Source organism: Arvicanthis niloticus, chromosome 1, assembly GCF_011762505.2.
Source record: "Arvicanthis niloticus isolate mArvNil1 chromosome 1, mArvNil1.pat.X, whole genome shotgun sequence".
Lineage (NCBI taxonomy): Eukaryota > Metazoa > Chordata > Mammalia > Rodentia > Muridae > Arvicanthis > Arvicanthis niloticus.
Window position 1 is genome coordinate 87181988 of NC_047658.1, and position 16095 is coordinate 87198082.

General features: G+C 39.9%; 1 protein-coding gene across 5 annotated transcripts in view; it reads left to right on the forward strand.

Annotated features, from left to right (window-relative positions):
* Acsm3 (acyl-CoA synthetase medium chain family member 3) overlaps positions 1 to 16095 on the forward strand; it is a 33926-nt gene that overhangs the window by 9149 nt on the left and 8682 nt on the right. For 4 of the 5 annotated variants that reach the window (XR_013113125.1, XM_076941773.1, XM_076941775.1 and 1 more), the window contains exons 5-8: positions 13491 to 13698; positions 14311 to 14454; positions 14647 to 14803; positions 15044 to 15123. Coding sequence is in view for 4 of the 5 variants with exons in the window: in XM_076941773.1 (XP_076797888.1) it covers positions 13491 to 13698; positions 14311 to 14454; positions 14647 to 14803; positions 15044 to 15123 (589 nt within the window). In the remaining variant the exon portion in view is untranslated. The remainder of the gene's footprint in view (positions 1 to 13490; positions 13699 to 14310; positions 14455 to 14646; positions 14804 to 15043; positions 15124 to 16095) is intronic. The other variant, XM_076941776.1, reaches the window with a different exon arrangement.

A 16095-nucleotide genomic window follows, 5' to 3' on the forward strand; every position in this document is an offset into this window, starting at 1 on the left:
GTGAAGGGTTATTGTAGAGTACCTGTGGAAAGTCCAGCCCATTATTCAGTTTGTGACAGGGTCCAAGGAACAGTCACGGGGAACATTTTGTATAGGCTATTCTCAAAGAGCCTATTCATAATCAACCATCTATCTTGTGGTCAGCCATGTTCCTGAAACACAGAGCTCACGACCAAGCTGACCTGCACTCTTGGTTCTGCTCAACCTGCTAGGAGTTTTTGAAAATTTTTAACCCTTTCACTAGGAAGGAGTGAGCTTATTCAGCAGCAAGTCTCAGAGGCCTAGATTAGATTGTATGGAGGCTAGAATCTTCAAGGACTAGGTATAGGTTAGCAGATAGGCAGTAAGCCTTAGAGATGATTGCATCAGATAAATAAAAGTTATCTTTACAATTTTCATATATATGTATATATACATATATGTACACACACATATATGTATATATGTATATATACATAAATATAGACATATATACATAATATATTATTATATATATATATATATAAACTTTTTAGGCATTTTATTTGCCTATATATAACCTGCAATCTCCTTGAGACTAGGTATGCTCTCAAAAGGCCATTACTATAGCATATCTCTGCAACTACAGATATAGTAAATATCTGGTGAATTAATGTTTTGATTGTCACAATATATCACAGTATTTAATGGCCACTCTTTCATTAGAGGATAGCTAAAATATTCTAATCATATAAATATATAAATTATCATAAATTATACATTGGGAAAGAGAGCCAATTTTCAGACACTTTTTAAAAAAATGAGTACATACATTAACATTACTTAGGCTCACTTTCTTAGTAAGGTACTGTTTAACTAGCAGGATCAGGTATACATTCATATTAATTCAATAAAGGGAGGCAGTTGAATGGCTGCTGGAGAACCCTACAGAGGGAAAAAGTACAGACGGAGCTCAGGGGTATTGTAAGCAGACTTTAGCCAGTAGCCTCTTCCCCTGTTTGTTCTGAAGCTACTGTGCCTCTTGTCTGCATCTTTCTTATGTGCCAACTCTTTAATTCCTCTCTGCTAATGTAAAACCCAAATGAAAAGGACCTCACCGATCCGTGGAGAACTGCAGACGCACCCCAAATCACTCACGAGAAACACAACTTGATGCAAATTGCAAGAGGTTTACTGGCTAGCCAGGGCTGTCTTTCCTTCAAGCCCTCGCAGGGGCAGCGGAATTCAGCAAAAGAACAAAAGAAGTTTACAGCTTTTAAGGGGGCATCTACAAACCAGGTGGGGGTGGAGTTAGGGAAGGGGGAAGGCTGAGAGTGGAGTTAGGGAAGGGGGAAGGAGGGGGAACAGGTCACTAGGTCATCGATACATTTGATCTCAAATTCCTAAGATGGATGGTGTGTCACTTTATAATTGGCTATTTCGAACCAGTTTCACACTATATATCATGAGCTCCAGTTCAAGGGGGTCAGGCTTATCTCAAACTTTTAGCATCCTGGCACCAACTGTCTCAGGGCTGTTAGTTCAAAGCCCGGCCAAGCTAATCTCGGGCCCATAGCATCCTGACACCATGAATCTTAAGGTTTGTTTAGTTAGGGCCATCTGTTCAAATGGTCAGCTAATTTCCTGGGACTGAGGTGACACAGTGTTTGACTTACAGGTTTTTATGTCTTTGTTTTTAAGAGTAGGGTTCAGGGGATCAACTTATGATTTTTCTATCTTTCATTCCCCAATTTTTTTTCTTTTATGTAAGTTTCTAATCTTAGAATCTTAATTCGTAGTATCACTAGATTTATCTGCAAGCCCCGGTGACGTATAGACTGATATTATTGTCTGAGTATCAATATTTGTACTGTGTTCACCCTTTCTCTGACAAAAGCTACAGATTGATCTAGGAAGCAGGGTCCTAGAGGGAGTAATAAGAGGAGAACAAGGAGGGGCCCCATCTGGGAGGATACCAGTGGGGATTGGCTATGTCAGCTTCTAAATCCTTAGCAATCATCATTTTCTTAGCCCAAACCACTTTCTGGAGCAAGAGGGCAATAAAACATTTGTTAGGCTCAAGTTGCTAATTTTTTTTCAGGCAGGGTAGCTGATAAGGTCCTTTTAACTCAGGCTGACATTAGTTCTCAGGAAGAAGGAAGTCTTGGCTCCCAGCATCTCTTTTTTAAACAATTTTAAGGAGACTGGTCTGAGAAAGCAGACATTTGTAAATCTCATTGATACATGAGCGGGCATTAACCAGAGGGGGGAAGATTGACCTGATCCTCCCATTATCATTAGAAATAGTGTCTTTTGGGGGAGGAGAGGGTTAAATGTCTCATGGGCTTCATAGGATATTGAGGGTCCTAGTCAGCAGCTTTGAGACACAAGAAATTAACACCAACCTCTATGCAATCAGGTTTGCTTCACGGGGGACTCAGATGTGGACAATTTGGGTCCTCCCCCTGCAGTACTTCGTCACACACCCCTTGCAGGTACCCACGCTGTGTTCATGTCATGTGAACCAGCGTGCATAGATCTTAGTTCTATGCAGTTCTTAAAGGAGATAGGTCAACGCAAGTCTCAGCCAAGTCTCTATCAGCCAGATCAAGTCTATAATAATATACTTGTAGAGGTTTAGATGCCAAGGAGTCAATTTGTTGTTTTACAAAGCCAGTGAGTCTGTTACAGGCCCAAGGGCTGAAAGTCAAAAGGAGAAGGAGACGACTACAGAGCCCAGGATGGAAGGGAGAAGGCTGGTAAGCCAAGGAGAGGCGGAGAACCAGTTTTTTAAGTCACCCTCCCACTCATTTTCACTATTTCTTTTGTCATTTTGATCTCTCTCTGATCTTAGCTATATTATCTCTAACTATCCCAGTATGGTCAGTATAAAAACAGCAATCTTCCTTGAGGACAGAACATAGTCCCTTGCTGAAGGAAGGCCAGATCCAGCCCTCTGTGTGTGTGGGGGGGTGGGGGGTGGGGGGACCACTTCAGACAGCAAAACAAGGCATTTTTTCAGATTAGTGATGTCAATCTCTAGCTGCTCGATGTCCTTGTCAATGGCCCCTTGAAGTTCTGAGTGGTAGAAGTCCTGAAGCTGGCATCAGAATTAGAACTTCCAACAGCAGACATCACGGGTGGCCTTTTTATCTGGAAAGGAAAAAGAAGGGAATTCTCAGGGAGATCTCTCTTCCCTGGATGTCAATTGTTATTTATCTTATCTGTAGTTAGGTCTGGCTTTGTGGAAGTATCTATTTGTTTCACTAATTTTTCTGGCAGCCATCTATAGTTGTGCTTCTTTGGTATCAAACAGACATATCAATCCTCAGTCCCATATGAGAACTGGGTCTGGGTCATTCCATTTGAAGGTAAGAAGGTCCTTCCACATAACTGTTGCATAGTTTTTATTGGTCTCGGGGTGCCAAAGGCATTCAGCAGCAGATTTGCCATGTGCAACCAGATTTGGAAAATTGAGAACACACAAGGCATGATAAAGAATATCCCTAGGGAACCCCTTCTGGGTGTATAACTACTCCTCTTTTGGTTTTTCAAAAGTTGATGTTTCAGTGTTCCTTGTAAGAACCAGGGCAAAAGCACTAGTAGCCGCTCTTCCCACTCTCAGATAGTTATGAAGGTATTATTTTAAAGTTCCATAGTATCTGTTTCACAATACCTTGTATTTGAGGATTATAAGGAATTCCAGTAATATGGGTAATATTAGATTGTCAACAAACCATCTCAAATGTCTGACTATAATAGCCAGTTTCCATCTATCTTAATCTGATATGGAACACCAAGCATAGAAAGATAATGTAGGCAATAACTAATTACATTTTTAGTTGTTTTTCCTGTTAAAGCAGTTGTAACTAGAAAGCCTGAAAAGGTGTCAAGTCACATGTACATGCTAATTTTCTAAAATCAGAAATGAGTAACATCCACTTGTCATAATTGATTAGGCATAGGTTCTCAAGTATTAACACCATTATGAAAAAAAAAATTGAGGTCACTGAGAACAAGTTTTTGTAATTTGACTTATATACTCTCTAGAAATATCAAGTTACTGTCTCAAGCCATTATAATTAAACATGTGTAACAATAACCAAGCAACAGCACCTTTGGAGCAGATCTCTGCAGATCCATGAAGATATAATATCTTGTGGTGATGCTATATAGACAAATAGATGGCTTCTTAGTTCTAATGATGATCCTATAAGAATTTCTAAAATTATATCAATGATGATTAAGCTCTTCTGTAACTGGACTGTTATTAGGCAATGGATGTCCAGCCAGACAATCACTCCCAATGGACGTGCATGTAAACATTCTCTGTTGCAAACTTCCACCTCATCCCATGATTTGACCCAAGGTGTGAGCCTGTGATGAACCCTGTCACGTGTGATTATGTATTCTGAAAGATATACAAGCACTGAGGACAAAGAGATGACAGGCAGATACAATGGAGAGATAGGATAGAATCTTTCACCTATCTCCACTTACGGTATATGTTTTCCTTTTCTCCACTTAGGATCTTTCCACTTCTCTCCCTAAACAGCTTTCCTAGGAAACTTTTCACACTTAGTAATAAACTCTACAACAACTTCTTCTAAATGTCTTTTCTTTCTGCAACCTGAGACTAGCAGGCATAGTTAGAACCCAGCAGTTCCTGATGAGATAGAACAAAGGCTGTTTATTTAATCCTTGGCTGTTTTCAGGATGTGTTAAATTGAAGAAACTGCACTTTCTGGCTTCAGAGGATCAGAGAAAGCAGGTCAGCCACAGTGGTATAGTAACTTAGACAAGTAAACTTTTTTATTTAGCAACTTTAAATATCTCCTAAAACAAGGTCCTAACCCCTGCCAAGGCTCTTCCCCCTCCACTGTCTCAAGAAGAACTAACAAGAAGAAGGAAGAATGTCTATAATCTGCCTAGTATATAAATCTGTTGTGACATTTTCCTGGGATCCAGGCAATCCAGCATGAGCTTTCAAATGTCTTATAAAATTAAGGAAAAGTACATGTTTCTTAAATTAAACTGTATTTGTAAAATTTGAGAATTAGCAATATCTAAATAAGGAACAATTTCAAGCAATTATAAACCATGAGCTATATTACTGGCTACGAGTATAGGAATTGAAAGCTTCATTCCTCAGCATTTCAAACAGTGGCTACAGCACGTAACTTAATTATTTGTGCTGAAGCAGGGGGAAACTGAAGAGGATCCAATTACATATACTGTCTTCCCATTAGATGAGCCGTTTGTAAATAGAGTACACACACTATAGGCTGCATGTGTAAATTTATAAGAAATACAAAAGCATGTATAGAAAAATTGTAACAACTTGTCTTTTGGATAATGATTATAAAATTTGTCTAGAAAGTTGGCCATATGATAGGCCAAATATCAGTATTCTTTAATAACCAATTTAATTGCTCTTTGGAATAAGGAATATTTCATTAAGTTCTTCTCAAAATACTTTTGTAACCCTGACCTACAAGTCTGTATTAACACAGCAACAGCTTTAAAACAGGGTGTTAAAACTTTCTTTGGAGATAAAGAAATATAAATCTATATTAATGGTCCCTTTTCCCAAAGAACTGTTGTGAAACAGCCAACAATTGACCAGTCTGTATAATGTATCTATTGATAACTAACAGCTTCCTCTACTTTCTGCCGGGAGCCGGGAGCCGACCCCCTCGCCCCCCGGCTTGGGGGTGAGAGAAGGGGAGAGAGAGAGAGATGCAGCTTGTTCTTCTTTCTTCTCCTCCTCCCACCGTCAGGTTCTTCTCCGAGGCAGCCCCTATGCTACTGTAGCTGACCTGCAGTCAGCATCCTGGCCCTAAGACCAGTAAGGTGTTAAGTAAATAGCCTTGTGCTATCCTAAAAACTTCTTCTGAGGATAATGGGACTGCAGGCTAGGGTGATTAACACCTGTAGCCTAACAGCAGAGGATTAGGCAACGTGGCCTTTGTTCTATCTCAGCAGGAACTGCTGGGCTCTAACTTGCAGGAAGAAAAGACACTTTAGAAAAGTTACTATAGAGTTTATTAAGTGTAAAAAGTATCCTATGAAAGCTATCTGAGGGGAAACGTGGAAAGGTCCTGAGTGGGGAAGAAGAAAAGATTCTAACAAAGTAAAATTCTAAGGGAGAAAAATTCTAGGCAGGGGGAAAGGAAAGGGCGATGGGGTCTAACTAACTAATTCCTAATTCGCGCGCCCCAACTCTTTGTCTTCAGTATTTATATGCCATTCAGAGTACATGATCACATGTTACAAAGTTCATCACAAGTTCACACCAAAATTCAAGTCATAAATTGAAATAGAAGTTTACAACACAGAATGTTTACATGAATACCCATTAGGAGTAATTATCTAACTAGACATTCATCACCTGTCTAGCTCTACAGGTTCGCAGAAAGTTTGAAACTATAACTTAAGAAATTAGTGAAGTTTTGTATAGATAAACCCAGGCAATATTTTCTCTTCTGTCCTGGTACCTATAATAAATTGTGGATTCCCTCTAGTAACCTAGGCTAATGGTTTTATGACCTCTTGGAATGTGCTCTGAGCAGGAGAAGGTCCAGTTACTATCACTCTTGGGGCAATTAACTGATAACACTCAGGAGACTGGCAGAGTTCTCATTGCAGTTTGACTATGCCTAAGGGACTTAATAGCAGTCCCGATATAAAAGAACTTAATAATCACTGATATAATTTTAGGAATTCTTATAGGATCAGCATTAAGACTTAAGAAGTCATCTATTTGTCTATATAGTATCACTACAAGACAGTACATCTTCGTGGATCTGCAGAGATCTGCTACAAAGGGGTGTGCTATTGCTTAGTGATTGTTACATATGTTTAATAATAGTAATAATGGGAAAAGCATATTAATAGCAGGAATCTTTCCTAAAATCACGTCCACCACAGCCTTGCTAATGGGGCACACTCGTCGCAGATTATATAATAATCCGAGGCAAGCATTTCAGGATGATCATCTGCTCATTATTAGCTTGTCCCATTATGGCTCCCGACAACTTTCTGCAAAGCTATTTCTCCTTCATCAGTTAATTGTCAAGGGGAATTAAGATTTGCATCTCCCTTGAGAACATCAAACAGAGGCTTAAGTCCTCCTCTGGTGAGCTTAAGGTGAGCTGTTATCTAATTAGCATCTCCTAGAAGCTTCTGAAATCATTTAAAGTAAGTAAACTATCTTTTCTTTTTTTGAATTTTCTGTGCCACAATTCGTTTAGGAATATAACTGGTGTCTCAAGTATTGAAAAGATATTGCCTTTGAATGTTTTCTGGAGCAACAAGCACTCCCCAAAATTTTAAAGCTCGTTTTATGAGAACAAAGACTTGCATTGAAACTCCTTTCAGAGAGCTATTAACCATTTCTTGAGGCAAAACTTTCTAATAATATCTCCTTTTCAATCTTGGTGAGGCTAAATTTGCCTCCGTCACTGTATCAAATAAAGTTGGCAGCAGGCCTGTACTGTGCCACAGCTGTTTTTATTTCTTATTACTTTTGCAATCATCTCCACCTGTTCGATCCTCTGCTCAACCATAAACATGGGTGAGTCAAAAATTCAATGGAATACTGGCAGTTTATATTTTTAAGTTTCTTTTGCAATATTAGAGTATAACCATAACTTTGGGAAACAAAACCAATTTTTAACAATGTAAACAATCTATTTTTTTTTTTTAATTAACAGCAAGTACATTACTTTTATCTTACATAGTTTGGCTGCCAGTTTTTATATCTGAATGTATGATAGTGCAGCTTTTAATATCTCACTAAAGAGACATTGTTTTTAAATCTTATCTTTATATATCTGATCTCTGAATGACTTTAACCCTGAGTTACCAATTTTAATCTAGCTTTTTGTTACCAAAAGTTGTAATTTTTAATCATATCTAATAACTAACTTATAGGTTAATAACATATAACCAAGACACATAGAACATTTAGTACTTTAAAACCAGTCAGAAACAAAAGTGAAGTAGATGTACATTTTATATATTTCATCCAAACAAATCTTTCTTACTTTTTCTAGCTGTAATTTCAAAAGAAAGCACCTTGTCATTTGTTGAGCCTAATAAGCTAATAAACACGGTCACAAAAAATTTTCCTAGGAAAACAGCCATCAATTTCTTTACCATAGAAGTAAAAAAACTTGTTGGCCCCCTCCAAGAGCAGCTTATGCAAATAATCATACCTGCCAGGGTTCTTTCTGGTGTGCCTTATTTCCAGCCCCAGAGTAAGGTAATTTATTTATCAGCTTCTATTGTGTAAATTAAGATTATCCTTTAAGAGAGTTTTAAGTTAAATCAAGTCAGAAGTTTTAACCTTTTTGTTTTAAAACATGAAACATAGAACATTTATTCATTCCGACGAAACAAAGACAGACACGTGGACAAATTTGGCGCGCCAAGGACACACAGTAGATAGAGAAAGCATAACTAAGAATTCTCTTCAGTAGGAGCCAGAGAGAAACCTCCTAATTTGCTCCTGCTCCCAGAAGGGCTCTGAAATAGCCTTTTCTTTTGTTAACTCGCCTGAGAGCACGCTGTTTTAGCGCTCTCTCTCTCTCTCTCTCTCTCTCTCTCTCTCTCTCTCTCTCTTTCTGTTCCTTTCACCAAATATTGCAGAGTAAAGCCCTGCAGCCCCTCAAGTCTCTCTAACTTCTTCCAGCAGTCAAGAGTCTCCTCATCACGTGCACAACAAGGACAAAACACAAAAACAGCAAGCAGAAACCAAACAACCTGAAACACACTGGCTACACCCGAGTGCTCCCCAACCACACAACCGACTCAGATGGAAGGGGGTTGCAAGACTCCCCTCTCAGAAGGAGACCGCAATCCTCTTTCCTCAGATAGGAGGCTTTCACCAGACACCTCTGGCCCTCCTTAACCCCCCCGGACGTCTCCAGGGTTGGCAGCTTGTAGCCATCCAAGCACGTCTGCCAACTACAGCTTCCCAGTCATTACAACCAGTGAAGCAGCTGCAAAACCAAAAAGCGCTTTCCCAAATACAGAATACAGGTACAGATACAGAATCAGACCCGACAACTGACTTGCCGGTGCTTTACAGAATACTCCAAACCGAGTACAGATTATTTCGGACCGAATACAGATTATTTTAAACACACCTCAAACAGACAATGGACTCGCCGGCCGGCTCATGCACTCACTCACTCACACTGGGGATCCCCTTACCTCCAAGGTTGTTTCTGGGAGTGTGGGGGTGGCTGCTGTTTCCCGGTCAGGGAACCAAAATGTAAAACCCAAATGAAAAGGACCTCACCGATCCGTGGAGAACTGCAGACGCACCCCAAATCACTCACGAGAAACACAACTTGATGCAAATTGCAAGAGGTTTACTGGCTAGCCAGGGCTGTCTTTCCTTCAAGCCCTCGCAGGGGCAGCGGAATTCAGCAAAAGAACAAAAGAAGTTTACAGCTTTTAAGGGGGCATCTACAAACCAGGTGGGGGTGGAGTTAGGGAAGGGGGAAGGCTGAGAGTGGAGTTAGGGAAGGGGGAAGGAGGGGGAACAGGTCACTAGGTCATCGATACATTTGATCTCAAATTCCTAAGATGGATGGTGTGTCACTTTATAATTGGCTATTTCGAACCAGTTTCACACTATATATCATGAGCTCCAGTTCAAGGGGGTCAGGCTTATCTCAAACTTTTAGCATCCTGGCACCAACTGTCTCAGGGCTGTTAGTTCAAAGCCCGGCCAAGCTAATCTTGGGCCCATAGCATCCTGACACCATGAATCTTAAGGTTTGTTTAGTTAGGGCCATCTGTTCAAATGGTCAGCTAATTTCCTGGGACTGAGGCGACACAGTGTTTGACTTACAGGTTTTTATGTCTTTGTTTTTAAGAGTAGGGTTCAGGGGATCAACTTATGATTTTTCTATCTTTCACTAACATTCCTGTTCACTTTGCTAGTGTACAGCTTTGATTGCTATTCAGATGCTTCAGGCTCCAACCCATGTGACCCATCTGACAATTCACTCGGTATCTTTAGTACTTGAATAGAATCTGATGGTAGAATTTCGGGAGAAGCCTCTCAGAATGAGTTGGGGGCAACTTTTCCTGATTCTGACGTGATTCCTGGGGCTCTGGATAAGAAGGAGGGTAAACTCTTACAGGATGAGAGGAAGACAATAAACCATGAATTCAATAGTATAAGGATGTTAGTATTTGTGGCTCAGAGTCATTTGTTTTCTTGGTCATTTTTCCCACTTAATGAATAAACAGCTAGAGGCTGGGGAAATGACTTGGGGACTAGTTGTGCTTGCTGCTTGGTTGTGAGGACCAGAGTTTTGGATCCCAGTACCTACTTCAGGCAGCTCACAAATACCTGGAACTCTAGCTCCAAACGATCTAATGCCTTGTTCTGACCTCTGCAGGCACCTAAACATACAGTGTACATAAACTCACAAAGATACAGACACATGCACACCTCCACATAAAAACAAATCTTAAAAAATATATTGCTAGTTGAACATTGAAGTTGAAGTCCTAACCTAATAGGACTGCAGTTGCTTGTACATGGCTTAGGATTCTATACAAAGATGTTAAGATAAAGAAAGGCTAATAAATACATCAGTCTCAACAAGGGCTATCTAAGGGAGACTGTGGGACAGAGATAAGGACTAGGGAGTTTGTCAGGAACAAATCTGTAGCTCTACTCAATATCTTCTGATCTAAAACTCTGACATGCAGCCTGGGCATCTATGTTTTCACACAGATTTCAGGGATTCTGATTCATGTATCACCTGGGAAGAGTAAAAACCACCCAGAAGTAAATACTGTCTACATATCTCTTAAGGATTGAGAGCTAAAAATGGTGTGTCCCTGTAGGTAATTGTTGCTGGAGAACACAGAGAGAGTTCCTCACACCAGGCTATGGGTAGTTGGCTAGGAATGCTCTGGGTTCCTCCAGCTGGAAGTTAGGCCCGGCTGCTGTGGCTCCATGGTTCCTCACGGCATGGCCCCAAACACAAGAAAGTCCTTGGGTTTCCAAAACCGGTTTATTGACATGATGGATGGTGGATGGATCTGGATGCACCCCTCCTCCCCCCCATAAAACCCAGGGCAGTCCTGAGTTAAATAGGGAGGGAAAGGGGGGAGGGGCTGGGGAGGAATGCTTAATTGGCTCCACCCTCTGGCCTTCAGGTACCTCATTAGTATGTAAATCTCTCTAGGGCCTGAGGCTTGTTAATCATACCCTCTACCTGTGCCTTACAGTGACTGAAAGGTGTAGGTTGAATGGAGATTAGACCTCATGTCCACAGCCTGACATCCCACTCTCTTTTCTTTCATAAAAGGATGGGCAACTCTGTGTTAATGAGAGATGTGGACCACATGGAGTAGTCTGGAATCCGGGAGATATATGCCGTCCCTGACAGGCAATGTCCTGTTGGGTCCCCAGCTATCTCAAACCCAGTGCTCTACTGGGGAGACCAAACCATCTCTTTATAGCCCAACATATCCCAGAACACAGGTGTATGAGAATACACAGTATGTAGTTGAGTAGATCAAAACAAAGATAGATGACAGATTCTCTTCTTAAAGATATATTGTGTGTGCTATGTATGTTATGTGTGTGTGTTGTGTGTGTGCACGTACAAGTATGACTGGAGCTCCTATGAGCTGCCATGTGGGTGCTGAGAACTGAGGTCCTCTCTAAGAGCAGCCAGAGCTCTTCACCAACAAGCCATTTATCTCCAGTCCAGATGATACATTATTTCTGTTTTCAAATTAATTATTTTTTATTTTTAATTTGTGTTTATTGTGTTGTATCAATCAAGATTTTTTAAAGAAACAAAACTGATAGAATGAATCCCTATTCATATATAGACAGGACTTATTAGAGTGGCTTCGAAGTCTGACTATAGTCTGACTGTGTCAACAATGTCTGACTTGCAATGCAAAGTCCAAGAATCCAGTAGTTGTTCAGTCCACGAGGCTGGATGTCTCAGTTAGTCTTCAGAATATGCTGGAATACCAAAAAAGTAGGCTGTAATGCCAGTGAAGGTTTGCCAGAGAGAGTGTCAGCAAGCAGGCAAAGAACAAGCACTTTCTTCTTCCACATCCTTTATCTAGGCTGTCACCAGAAGGTATGGCTCAAATTTAAGGTGGATCCTCCCACTTCAAAAGATCCTTCCCACTTCAAATGATTCAGTCAAGAAAACTCCCTCACAGGTGTGCCCAGCCACTTCGGTTTTAGTTAATTCTAGATGTCATCAAGTTGTCGACCAAGAACAGACACCACACCTTTGAATTAAAACATAACTATTGGACTTTCCCCTTTCCTTTTCTCCCCTTAGTCCCTCCCATGTCCTCTCCCTCCAATGCTTCCCACTCCCCACCTTAAGTTGACAGCCTCCTTTTCTTTTATTATTACCGTTTAATATATGTATAGATGATGCACAAAAATTAAAACAACCTGCTGACTCCTGTTTTTATTTGTGAATGTAGTTTCAGAGCTGACCACTCTGTACTAGATAACAATTTGGGTGCTCACTCCTGGAGGGCCTAATTCTCCCTCTCTCAGCAGTCATTCTTTGTCGAGGTGTGGGAACTCATGAGATTTCTCCTCCTTCCATCTTAGCTGTTTATTATTCAGGCAAAATATCCACTCATTCTCTGAAAAAAAAAAAGAGCTAATAGCTAAAACATATTAAGTTTTATTCTAAACTTATTATATGCATTCACTAATTTAATCTTTGAATTAAGGAATATATTTTTATAATTCTATAATTATAGATTATATAATAATATAATATAATATAATATAATAATTATAGATTATATAATTCTATAAGGAATATATTTTTATAATTCTAACTTTATAAACAGAATCTGAGGCTCACAGAGGTAAAGGGTTTATTTGAGGTACAATTTTATGGGTATCTGGATTTAGGACATCAACATACTGGACCTTACCTCGAAATTTACTACAGGCAAGGGTAGAACCACAGAAAAGAGACAACCCTCAAGAAAAAGAAAACAATCAGGGCATTGTAAGAGGCCCTGGACTGGAGTAGTTACTCGACCAGGTTTGGAGTCCAGCTGTGTGCTCTGAATCCTGCAGTTTCACTTATATTCAGAAGCTATGAGGTAAGCTGTACATAGCTGATTACTCTAGACATGTTTGGATGGGTACTGAATGAGTTAAAATATACAAAATAGAATAATATCTGGCACCCAAACACACAACCAGTGATGCATATTATTTTCAACCAAAATTCCTTCAAGCTCAGTATTATGGGTGATCTTCAAATACAAGATAATCAGTCAGCATTAATGCACTCATGTTAGTGCCCAGGGTCACAGACTTTAGACCTCTTGAAGGGCAAAGTCAGAACAATGGAAGACAAACAGATTTCTCCCCTAGTTAATTCACTAGCTCATTCTGAGACACATAGAATGTGAATGTATTAGTTACACTATCCTAACTATCATAATAGAAGTTAACCTTGCTTTTAAACATTATTTCTTTTTTATTCCTTTAGGGACAGTTTTAATTCCAGGAACCACTCAGCTGACCCAGAAAGACATCCTCTACAGACTACAATCTTCAAAAGCAAAGTGCATTATTACTGATGATGCTTTGGCCCCAGCAGTAGATACCGTGGCAGCTAAATGTGAAAATCTCCACTCCAAATTACTTGTGTCTCAGCACTCCAGAGAAGGTTGGGGGAACCTCAAGGAGATGATGAAGTGAGTACACTTAATTTTAGAACAGTGCCCTACAAAGAAAAACAATAATGAAAAAAGTATCCAACTCAGTAGCAGTGAAGTCAATGAAAAGAAAAGCAATAAGTAACAAGAATAATCAGTGATTATTACAAAACTAACAGTTGGCAGTGCAAGCTTTGTCATAAGAAGGGGTCTGGTTGAGAGAAAATAAGTAAGTAAAAACAAAGCATTCACTGAGATATAATTTACAAGAGGCTTATTAAGGAGTTCTCTTGTGAAAGATGGAAAGGATGAAAAATTTGGCAGAGGAAGAAATTAATTTTCTATGTATTTCCTATGAAACTCTCAGCTAACACACTGGGAATTCTGGGCTTTGGATAGGTCCTCAGGGCTGTGACAATCTACACACTTGCAATGATCAGTTTTGGATGAGGGCTGTCTTAGCAGACACATGATCTTGAAGGTGGCTGCTCACATCTCACAAGTCAAAGGATGGAAACAGAGGTAGCTTTTTACCTTAGGGCTGAATCCAAGTCACTGATTCAGATGCTGAAGAAGCCCAAAGCAGATGGGTTTTCAAATCCTCCTTAGAGGGCAGTCATTCATAAAAACACTGTAGATTGTCCTTTACAGATATGCCAGTGACAGCCACACCTGTGTGGACACAAAACACAACGAGATGATGGCCATCTACTTCACCAGTGGGACAACTGGGCCTCCTAAGATGATTGGACACACCCACAGCAGTTTTGGTTTAGGACTGTCTGTCAATGGAAGGTATTTTCCCAGAGCTGTGGCTATAGTATAAAACTTGCAAAAAGAATGATTTGTAGACTGGATTTTAAAATTTGTTTTCCAACAAATTAGATACTCTTGTAAATTTATATATTTAAATTTTTACATATATTTATATGCATGTAATTCCTACCAATTCAACAAATTTATACAACAGTTCTATTTGTATTCCAGGTTCTGGCTGGATTTGATAGCCTCGGACGTGATGTGGAATACTTCAGATACAGGCTGGGCAAAGTCTTCATGGAGTAGTGTTTTTTCTCCATGGACCCAAGGAGCGTGTGTTTTTGCACACTATTTGCCCCGTTTTGAATCAACTTCCATCTTGCAAGTAAGGCAGCAGAGAGGAGGCTCATGGTTAGAAACGTGTTAGCATTAGTGGCACTGACAGGATTGGCAACTAAAGTAAACACAGAGATTGGGAGTTTTCAGATGTCTACATCTGCAAAGCCCACCAACCCAGGAAAAGATCTGAGTATATTTCCATGCAAATAAACAGCTTTATCTTGTGCTGTGCCTCTGGCCAATTAACACTGCAGTTGAGACAGAGTTTGCTCTTTCTCAACTGCAGACCCTCTCCAAATTCCCCATCACCGTCTTCTGTTCTGCACCAACTGCCTACCGGATGCTCGTACAGAATGACATAAGCAGGTAAGACCTGTTTGTAAATGGATATTCAGTCAAGGGAGGGAGGAAGAGGAAGTTAGAACATGAAAGACCCATCTGTCCAAAACCACAGATCTGACCAGTTGGAACAGTACAGTTCAGTGTTTTCTTTCTCTTCCTCCTTTGAGTTCTTCCTGACATTTTGTAGATGGTTGCTGTGTCCAGAGCAAGCTCCCGTAAACTTGGAGAGGGGAAGAAAGATTAGACCATGTCTAGAGCTCTGAATGTAAAGATTATAAAAAGAGGAGGGTATTTAATCTTTGGGGTGACAGCTATTATCTGAGCTGAGATAGTAGACAGGTTGCTCCCTTTTGCAAATTCTCGGAGAGAACAGAAGAATGAATGCTTTAAATCTACTGTGATTCTATTTTAAATACTTGATTGTTGCTCTGAAAAAAAGATACTGTTACTGTGTTCACAGCTCAGCAATTCACGTATTAATACAAAACACAGCTCTTGCTCCAAAGAGAGTAATATATAGTTTATTCTGAGCCAAATATAATTGACTATAGGCCAAGGACATGGATTCAGATGTGGAAGCTATTATATAAACTTTCTAGTCATGGAACGAAAGGAAGGCATAAATCAATCAATGCCCTTGCCCATACACTGGTGAGGGCATCAGTTGGTAGACTACACGGGAGTCCAAAAGGGATTTCTCTTTAGGTTTCCAGTGTTATAATAGTCTTGGTTTTAGAGTTTGTGGAAACCAGTAGTCTTCTATGTTTAACAATATATTCCTCCAAAAGTTTTACCTAATAAAATGAGGATAAAATTAGATACATGATTTAGTAATAAATTACTATTAAGAGAGCTGAGGATAATTTTGGCCCTCCATTCTTGACATTTCATCTCACCACACTCATGATGCACTGCTGTTCAGCCTGTGAGGTCTTTCACACAGATGTGGCATCTTCAGAGAACTTTAGTTCACAGTTGTAAGATAATTTTTAATTA